The sequence below is a fragment of the Leptonotus elevatus genome, chromosome 9 (genome assembly GCF_054856555.1).
Source record: "Leptonotus elevatus isolate MCC_2025b chromosome 9, RoL_Lele_1.0, whole genome shotgun sequence".
NCBI classification, from domain to species: Eukaryota; Metazoa; Chordata; class Actinopteri; order Syngnathiformes; family Syngnathidae; genus Leptonotus; species Leptonotus elevatus.
Window position 1 is genome coordinate 24,044,765 of NC_141247.1, and position 10,556 is coordinate 24,055,320.

General features: G+C 39.4%; 1 protein-coding gene across 2 annotated transcripts in view; it reads left to right on the forward strand.

Annotated features, from left to right (window-relative positions):
• The window catches only part of drp2 (dystrophin related protein 2), a 168,552-nt gene extending 161,148 nt beyond the window's left edge, over positions 1-7,404 (forward strand). For both annotated transcript variants that reach the window (XM_086085466.1, XM_086085467.1), the window contains 4 exons: positions 1,729-1,981; positions 4,997-5,114; positions 5,186-5,272; positions 6,886-7,404. In XM_086085466.1, coding sequence (XP_085941592.1) covers positions 1,729-1,981; positions 4,997-5,114; positions 5,186-5,272; positions 6,886-6,905 — 478 coding nt within the window. In that variant the 3' untranslated portion in view covers positions 6,906-7,404. The remainder of the gene's footprint in view (positions 1-1,728; positions 1,982-4,996; positions 5,115-5,185; positions 5,273-6,885) is intronic.
• Positions 7,405-10,556: the final 3,152 nt, after the last annotated feature.

The following is a 10,556-nucleotide window of genomic DNA, read 5'->3' on the forward strand; positions in this document are numbered from 1 at the left end:
CAATCACAGCTCAGCTTTCTGAAAACAGGTGAGCTGTGATTGGTCGTTGCCTGAGCCCTGAGCAACTGTGATGTCATCTTCAGTCGACAGCAGGTGGCAAAAATGGCCGCCCCCTGAGATGGATTAAAAATGGCTGCATTTCGCTGCGTTACTTAAATGTAATATTAATCAGAATGTCACGTTTAGACCAGTGAGGTCGCATATAACATATTATGGTCAAGAAATGTTTACGGTTGACTTCCACTTTAATCCTTTCATAACGTTCAAGTGAAAAACGGAATATTTGGAAGGCACTTAGGACAATCAATAAATCCCGTTTGAAAATGTTAAAAAAGGCTTTTTGCATCCAAGTTTGGCACAAAACTCCCGAAGAACAATAACACAATTGTGCGTGTGTGTGTTTGCATTTTGTGACGCTTATGCTGAGTGCATCTGTTTTTACTTGCAGACCTCCCGCAGTGAACAAACACTTTCACGCTCCAAAACCTATTCAACATATTATTTGCACATAAAAGGAGTGTCACACTATTGGTGTGATTTTATTGGAAGCCTTTTCCAAGTAATCCTTTCGTTCCAGCCTCGCGGGTCTCCCACATAGAAGATAACAAAGACCCACAATGCACTGGGGTGAAATGGAGGCATAATGGCGTGAGTGCACTACTTGGCAGAGGCACTGGCCGTTCACTCGCAAATAGTTTGCTGGCGAAGGAAGCATAAACAGGACGTCAGATACTGTTTGGGAAGTTGAGCTCCAAGCAACATAAGCGTTAAAACAGGAGTTCACAACATTTAGAGGGATTCTGCTGTCCAATTAAAACATAATGAGATAAACACTTCTCTACCGCAGGTTCAGGGTTAATGGTCGCGCTGTTTTTTGGGGGAGGAGGCTTAGTATAGTTTATTAGTATTTAGTTCTGCCTTTTGATGTAATTACACTGCCAGCCACTAGATGGCAGCACACTATTTTGTTTGACATTGTAAATTAAAACAGGAAGTATTTCAGCTCACTCTACTTTTTGCTGAAGATGATTTTATGTGGAAAATGCTTATTGGTAGTATACCCACCCTGCTGCTTTTTGGGGGGGGGGGCTAAAAACAAAATCCAATTTTCTTATTATTATTCTTTTAAACACTGCAATTTTAAAGGATGTCAATTATACGTGGATTTTTGTCATTCACAGGCCAATCAGCCATGAATATATGGGGTTCCACTGTACTATGTTTCAATTGGGGGTGTCAGGCGATTAAAATGTTTAATGGTAATTAATCGCATGACTTCAATAGTTAACTCACAATTAATCGCAAATTTTATATATTTTCTAAATGTACAATAAAATGTACAATAAGCTTTCATACGCTTGTTAAAATGGAAAATATGGCTGCATCTTTTAGTCATTTTTGCAGTAATGTCATAATAGATCATAAAATTTAGTTAAAATAAAAAATATGTAGTGTACTGTAAAAAACGAGTGTGATATTGATTTATGTTAAGATCATTTTTCTTTAAGGCGTGGTCGCTAATCGCGTGTTGCAAAATATTAGTGGCGTTAAAGGAACTTCAAATCAACTCCAAATGAATGCACTAATTTTGACACCCCTAGTTTGAACATTTTTCACATCCCAAATTTTCTGATGAGAAGCACATTTAAATTTTCATTTCCCCACATCTCCCTTCAGCGTCTCCGTCGGAAGCCCCATTCATTTCTTGTCACCCATCTTTCTGCTCAGGGTGCTCCAGAGCGAGTACCGGCGCCTCAAGTGGAAACACGAGGAGGCGGCGTCTCTTCCCATGCTGACGGAGGCGGGCGAGGGCGATCCGGGCTCGCCGGCGGCGGGCGGCCCGCAAGACGAGGAGCTCCTGGCCGAGGCGCGGGTCCTGCGGCAGCACAAGACGCGTCTGGAGACGCGCATGCAGATCTTGGAGGACCACAACAAGCAGCTGGAGTCGCAGCTGCGCAGACTGCGAGAGCTGCTGCTTCAGGTAAACGCCTCCCGTAAGGATTAACTGGCACGCGCTGGGCATTTCCTCCATGCTCCTTGCGAGTGGTTTCATTTTCTATTTGGGGGTTTGACTGTTTTTCCCATTCAGCAAAAAGTGCTCGCTTTTTTTCCCCACTACTCCAATACATGAACTGCTTCCTCCACTGGTCTTTTTTTTTTTTTTTTTGTATTTCTGGCAGGGGTTCACATCATTTTGAGGGGCACGGACCTGGATATATATTTCTTTTTTTTCTTCTTTTTTTTCCTATATCTGAATATATATTTCTAAGCACCCCCTCATAATCCCAACGCCAATTAAGCATTACTAGCATGTGCGCATCTAAATGGTACGGGAATTTTAAAACGTTTTTAAGAATTTAGGATGAAGTGAGATTTTTTTAGAGCAGAGGTCACCAACCATTTTGAAGCTGAGAGTTACTTCTTGAGTAGTGATTAAGGTCAAGGGCAGCCAGTTTGATACACAGTGTTGAAATAAGAAATATGCTCAAATGATGAATGATGTTAATCCTGTTGTGTCATTTTCATGATTTATCCAAAATCATTTGGAAGCAGGTGTACATATCAATATGCAACACATTTTCTTGAAATCTCTGCCTATGTTCACTTTTTCAAATACAAAATTCTTAGGAAATCGCAATGTCTCATCACTGCTGAGCTATTTTTAGAACCGGCCCGTGGGCTACTCAGATGCTGCTTAGGGGCGTCCAGGCACCATGTTTTAGAGAAAGAAGTTGTAATGTACATTTGTAAATGTATTTATTGACAGATAACCACATGAGATGGATTATTTCCTTCTCAAAATCTTGAGAATATATTGTTTTTCTCATTTTTTTTTTTATGAGAATAAAGTCAAATTTCCCCCCCCCCCCCCAATTTTTTTTTTTACTGGAACAAAGGTATTTTGTTTTTACTAGAAAAACTTCATCAGCACGCACGCACGCACATACACATACTCACCCACACACACACACACACACACAAAAAAAAATATATATATATATATATATATATATATATATAAAAAAAAAAAAAAAAAGAGCAATGATGATGACATTTCCGAATGAACAATACTGAGCTCTTAAAATAAAAAAAAATAAAAATAAAAAAAATATATATATAAAACTTAATCTAATAAAGTAATAAGATTTGCATAATCTTTATGCATATAACTTTATATTTTCACAAGAAAGCAGCTTCTAGGTAATCATGCTATTATGACATTAAAGTCGAAAGGCGCATTTTGTTAGAGTAAAAAGTTGTAATCTCACGAGCGTGATATTTTTTTAATAGCCTATTATGGTATTAAAAAAAAAAAGAGAAAGAAAAAATGAATTTCCAAAATGTCCGTCTCATTCTTTTGCACCTAATGTGCCCCCACCTACCCACAAAAAAACAATTCTAAATTATTATAATTAAATTAAGTGAACAGGACTACATTCTCTTAAAAAAAAAAATTGTGAAAACGCTTTTTTCTTGAAAAAAAATACTTTGATATTTCCATCTCTAAATGACCTGGCCCATCTGTTCCTTTTAAGAAATGTGCCCGCTGCTGTTGTCGAGTGTTTTATAATTCATGATCTTTGAGCTATTTCGACGAGACGCTTCCCACAACTATTCAGTTCAGACACCTGGGAACTCTTTAAATTGTGTTGTGGGGGAAAAAGCGGAATATGTCTCCTTTAAGTGGATGGAGGGCGTCTACTCGAGGGAAATATAATCTTCTACATAAATAGTGGACATACTGTATTTTTATTTCCACACATTAGAAGCAATCATTTCCTTCCTTCCAGCAGCATCCGTTGTACAAAAAATACGTGTAACTGCTGTTTCGAATTGAAAAGGCCTGCAGGCAATTTCAATGGTTTTCCCGCATTTTATATGCACTCGGCAGGTACGGTGCCTCGCGCACGCCTTTGACGATAAAGAATATGTAAAAAAAATAAATTAAAAAAGTAATGAACTCTGAGTGAAAATACATCACGGGGAGCGAAATGCAACACCGGTGCTGAAAGTAGAAATCATCGGTACGTTATCTACAAGGAGAGGATAAATTGCGGGAGAATATTATCCAAGGAATTAAGGCTGGAGACTGGGAGCTGACAATCATAATGGTAAGAATCGGGGGGTGTACAAAATGACACAGGTGAGTCAATTAGCCGGAAAATATGCGACAGGAAGTAACGATTCCAAAAATAGACGGAAATGAAAAGCAAGGAAGGAGCACAGCTGCTTCAAAAAAGTCTTCAAATTCTTATAATCCTTTTCTCCCTGCAACAGGATTGCACTTCCATTTCTTGAGGAAATGGAATCGGGGAAAAAAAAAGGCTTTTGTGTGGGATGGTCTGAGCCCTTTATATCCTCTGCACGCACACACACGCACACACACACACACCACCGTGATCTTGCTCGCTCACCTTTGATTACAATATTACTCAAGACTGCATTTTGTAGATAATTGATTTGTCTTATTTTATTAATACTGGTCGTTTAAAAAAAAAAAAAAAAACGAAATGGCCCAATTGAATATCAAATTTATGATTAAAACACGGTGCTGCCTTGAGATACGCGTGACCTGACTTACAAGTGTGTTTGTTTTTATTGAAATTGTCTAATGTGCTTTTATTATATCTTAAACTTCTGTTTGTTTCTTTTCTTTCTTATTTGTTTTGTTTTGTTTTGTTTACATGTTCGAAAATAAAAATGTTCAACCGATTTTTTTTTGATTTTTTTTTTAATTCATTTATTTATTTATTTGTTTATTTATTTGTATGGTGGCTGTGTTCAACCGATGGAAATTTTTTATTTTTTTTATTTATTAATTATTTTTTTTTGTTTGTATGGTGGCTGTGATACTCGAGGTGAGCACCTATTCACAGATTTGTTTTAAATATATTTTTTTGTCGTTTTAAAAATAATGTTTTTGAATGGAATGGATTGTTAACACCGATCCTTTCTACTGAAAATGTGTGTGCGTGTCTGTGTGTGCGCCCAACAGCCCAAAGAAGATTCCGAGGCCAACGGGTCAGAACCGTCGACCTTGTCCTCGCCCGTGTCTGGAGGGGGGCACCACGGGGGGGCGGCCAGCAGGGACACCACAGACACGGAAGCAGCAGGTCGGTGAAAATCTGACATCCCCCCCCTCCAAACATCATCACCCCATACTGTAACTGTGCGTGTGTGTCAGGCGACGACTTGGATCACGAGCAGGACACGGTACTGCAACTCCAGGAGGTCATTGAGCAACTGAGAAACGTCTTTCCCTCCGAACCGGGTCAGTGCAGTTTTGACACAACCATTTCAGTAGGACTTGATTGTTTTTTGTTGTTGTTGTTTTCTTGTTTTGGGCCGCACATGTCGCACATGCCAAAAACTGCTACTGTTTAGTAAGTAAATGACTATATCGATGAATACTTGGTGATAACACGCGCTTTGCCCCCCAGTGGGAAGTTGAGAGAGGTGATTTAAATAAAAAAATATTGTTATTATTATTAAATGAAGGCATCCTAGCGTAGCCAGCGTGTCAGACTCTTTGCAAAAAAGCAATTTGCTGGGCCACCACAAGGAGAAGAATTAGCATAAACACAACCTGTTTCGTGACAACGTGCACTTGTTTCACTTGTCCACATTTTGTGTCATGTCTTATTCCAACATGGAATGAATTAATTTTTTCTTCAAATTCTAAATGTGAAGCATTGCGAGTGCAATCGGGAAGCATTCGCAGCGCTTTCTTTTTCCACACATTGTGATGTGACGGCATACTTCCAAAATGGGATCAATTCCATTTTTTTTTGCCAAAATTTAAGATGACAGTTTGGCTGTTCTGGTCGAGAGTAAGGGAACAAAATCCCAAATGTTGACACGCTGTGAACAAAAACACGTTTAATGTCATTCCAAATAAAACTGCAAGCGACAAATCTTTCAATGAATGAAAGATTCTCACATAAAACAATGAGATAGAGATACACTACATACAGCATGTAATGATATATTCAAATATATAGTTGTTGTTTTCAGGAAAGTACAATATCGTTTTTTTAGAAAATGAAAAATGAGTACTTTTGTCATCTCCTTTGGAAATTGATTTGTCTTCGTTTTAGGAAACTTTTTGATAGCTGTTTCTTCTTTTGAATGAAATGCCAAATAATTATTTTTGTCTCCCTTCTAGGAAAGGGCAACATCAATAGTTTTCTTCTTTTTAGTAAAGTCATTTTATTTTCATTTTGGGAAAAGGAATATCAATAGTTTTCTTTACGGGAAAGTGCAGCATCAATAGTTGTTCCACTTTTAAAAAAGTGGAAAATCAGGAAAGTAAAAAGGTTTTCTTTTCTTTTTAGGAAAGTGCTATCAGGCTATTTTTTTCTTCCTTTTAGGGAAGTGTAACATGATTAGTTTGTGTTCTTCTTAGAAAAGTACAACATCAACAAATTGGAGATTTTTTCATTTTAGGTACTGTAAGCATTGATGTTACTTTAACTTATCTTTTTTTTTTAGGAAAATGAAACATCAATAGTTTGTCTTCTTTTTAGGAAAGTGTCAAAAGTCTCTGCAGAATTCCATTATATCCTCATAATAACAACAAAGATTCTTGAGTCCTGATTTTGAAAGTAGTTTTGTCTTCCATTTAGGGAAGTACAAGATCGATAGTTTTTCTTCTTTTTAGGAAATTGTGATCATTTGTAGTTTGAAGTCAAAATGTGGAAAAGTTGAAGCACTGTGAATATGTTGAATGCATCTAGAAAGTGTTCTAAGCGCTTCACTTTTATAGCCTTTTGCAATTTTTGGAGTTTTAAAAAAAAAATCCATCTCAAAGGCTGTAACATTCTGCTTGCATACTTAAATCTATAAAAGTCTGATTCTTGCTTCTCTTCTTCTTTTTTTTCTCAGGCACGACGTCACACATCTAAACGCAGCCTGAACGGACGCCCCGCATGGCCCCCGGGCTGCAGGAGATCCGCCTGGCTCGGTTCTGGTCCCGCTACAGCGGCCACGGCGCCCGCCGCAGCAGCTAAACCCTCAACTGGAACCTCGTGCACTAACGAGCCTTTTTGTCATGCAAACTGCATAAGGCTGGTGTCTGTTGGGCCCAAGCGGCGCTGGCTGGCTGGCCGACCGGCCGGCCGAGCGGCTGGCTGGCTGGCTAAGCTCAACGTGGCCCGCGGCCCGGCGCCGCGTCGGCCGGCCAAAGGTAAACTAGCGTCAGGGAGCTAGCCAAGTGGAGGGAGACACAATGTGTGTGTGTGGGGGAGGGGGGGTGCGTGTGCGTGCGTGTGTGTGTGTGTGTCTGCAGTTTTTTGAAGGTGTGTAGCTTTATACATGTGTTTCTCAAACTGGGGTACGCAAGCTATATCTTGGGGATCACAAAATAAATTGCTTGTTTGTTTTTTTTAGAAAAAAATTATTTTTTCAACAATATAGTTCTTTTTACAAAATAAAAGCACCGTTTTGAAAATAAAAGACGTGATGATATGATAATGAAGTTAAAATATGACTTTGCTCCTTTGTTAAACTTTGACTTCAATGTAGATATGTTACAAATTTATTTTGGAAAAATCTCTCTTAAGTCTTGTATGCTTACAAATTTTTATACCAACAAACTAAGTAATAAATAGCAGCGATTATGTCTTTATTTAAATATACTTTTTTTTCCTCAAGAAAATATTGTATTATTGTTGTATAGATTCTGACTTTATTCCAGGAAAGATTCTGACTTTTTTCCTTGAGAAAATACAACTTTTTCTTCTTCATTATTTTGGTAACAATTCCAACTTTTTTTCTTGAGAAAAACAACTTTATGCTCCTTAAGTGACTAAAGTAGCTTCTTTTTTTTTCTTCCAAAAATTTGACTTTTTCTTGAGAAAGTATGACTTTTTCTCTTTGCACCCATGAATATTTTCGTAAAAATTACGACTTCTTGAGAAAATACAACTTTATTCTCTGTCTGACAGTTTTTTAAATGCATATGATTTTTTTTTCTTGCCAAGTTTCCAAATTCCCTTTTTTCTTGAGAAAATGTGACCTAATCAATGAAATAATTTAATTATTTGCTTAAGGTAATAGATAAAGATAATACTTATTTGCCGTGACATATTACTATTCCTGCGGGTTATGACTTTTCTTGAGAAAATATTACTTAATTCTTATAACAATACAACATACTTCTTCCTAAAAATCTAAATTTGTTATTGTAGTTAACCCCCCATCCCACCCCCCCCCCCTCCCACCAACATTATTTTCTTTTATTCCTATGTTCTTCTTATTCCATCCATCCCACATCCCAAATCTTGACTTTTTTGCCTGTCGTGTTTTCCCAGCCAAAAAGGCTGCGGTTGTTTTATGCGGCTGCCCGCTTGCGGCCGCCGGCAGCTTATTTACACTGCGTGAGTGACACATCATCAGTTCAACCCATGATTTATTTATGTACGACAACCAACAAAGTGCCCGCAAGCCGCGCGCGTACGTTTGCACACGGCGTCGCTCTAATCCTGTCCAATTGCTCGGCGCTGTCATTGCCGCTATTCCGCTCCCGCCGAGTCGCGGCATTGGTTCGTCGATCGATGGCGAGGCGCCGATTCACCCGAGATACAAATGAAGTCCATTGTCATTTACAAGTAGGGATTCACATTGGCTCCCTTTTTCAATCAAGTCACTTCTCCTGCAAGAGATGCAGTGACATAGCGTTGGCCTTATTGCGTAATTGCCTGTCAGTGGTTCTCAAACTTGTTACGGCAAGTAGCATCTAAAAAAAAAAAAAAAAGCAGGGGAAGTAATATTCCGAGGGAAAAACTCTCAAATGTGTCGCTTTTTGAAGTGGCAAATTTGAGAGAGAAAAAATCTCGTCAATTTGCAAGTTTTAAGTGGCAAATTTGCGACTTTATAAAGTGGCAGATTTGAAAATAACTTACAAGAAATACGTTACTATTGCAATGTTTGTGCCAATACTTTTCGGTCGGGTTTTCAAATAAGGAGATAGTAATGGCTTTAAACCATATCATGTTAAGCATTCGCACTTTGAAGCCTTGGGTACTGCCAGCGACGAAGACGCCTCGCTTTGCAAAGGTCCACACCCAAGTTCATTTTTACTTGTACATCCAAAATTATTATTTACACATTCATACATTTTGGTATTTTTTTCTACAAGTAGCTAAAGTTGATGTGTCGAATCTGCTGCTCTCCGTCATTCACTTGCATTTACCTAAAGTATGCTAGCTTCTGATTGGTTAGTGTTTAGTCAGCTGACAGGGGACCAGGAAGTGTTGTCGCTCTAGCTGCCGCGTATGACGAGCAAAATTTTAATTAAGAATAAATCCGTCTCCATCCTGCCTTTTCATTTTATGAACAGTGTGCCATTAACCACCAACGAATCGTCATCTTAGACTACTACGCTACGTGTATTTCTTGTAAGTTTCTGATTTTTTTTCTCGCAATTTTGCCATTTTATAAAGTCAAAAGTTTTTTTTTTGCCGCTTCATATAGTGGCAAATTTGCATGTTTTTTTTTCTGGAATATTACCCACCCACCCCCTGAAAAAATATATTTATATGTGGCCCTAATACGTCGTACCATCATAACTAGGGCCTAATCGATTAATATCAAAATAGTAATAATCGCAGTTATGCTGATTAAAAACGGATAAGATCGTACATAGTATGGGCAGGAAGAAAAGGACATGCATGGCTGACAACGTGCGAATTTCATACCTATCGACATTCTCGTATGCGCATTAAGATGCAAAAATAAATTACAAAAATGAATAGCTGGTCTCATGTGATGACGCCTGGCACGGCGAATCCATCCAAGATGTGCGTTCGCTCACTTTTGACCAGCGTTTATGTTCTGCAAAAACGTGCGTGAACCCGCGTTGCTCGCGGGGCTTCTCTCATAGAGATCTGACAGTCGAGTGAGAAACGGCGGTTCAAAAAAAAAAAATCCCTCGCTTTTCTTGTTGCCAGGGGCGATGCACTTGGATCAGCCTGTCACAACACAAGCCACTCACGCAAGTGTGGGGGTGGGGGGGGGGGGGGGGTATGCAGTTTGGACCCTTCAGAAGTGGAGGGTTTGCGTCATTCTCTCTTTTGGAATTAATAAATAATAATAATAATGCATCGGATTTATGTAGCGCTTTTCTAGACACTCAAAGACGCTTTACAATGGAATGGATACATTATTCATGCACTCACACATTCATTGTGGTGGCGGTAAACTATTTAAGTGGCCACAGCTGCCCTGGGGCAGGCTGACGGAAGCGTGGTTGCCAGTGTGCGCCTACGGCCCCTCCCACCAACGCCACCAAACATTCGCACCTTCCATACACCAGTGTGAGTAGCACTGGCGGCAATGTGTGCCAAGTGCCTTGCCCAAGGACACGACGACACACGCGACTTGGGGAGAGCGGGGATGGAACAGCCCACCCTTTTGGTTACCGAACGACCGTCTCTACGCCCTGAGCCACGGCCGCCGCCAAATTGGTGTGTTCGTTGTGATGCGGTTGCTAGGGAACAGCCCGCAAGGAAGCAGCTGCACGCAAAAGGTGACGGACAAGATCCTCATACAAATGC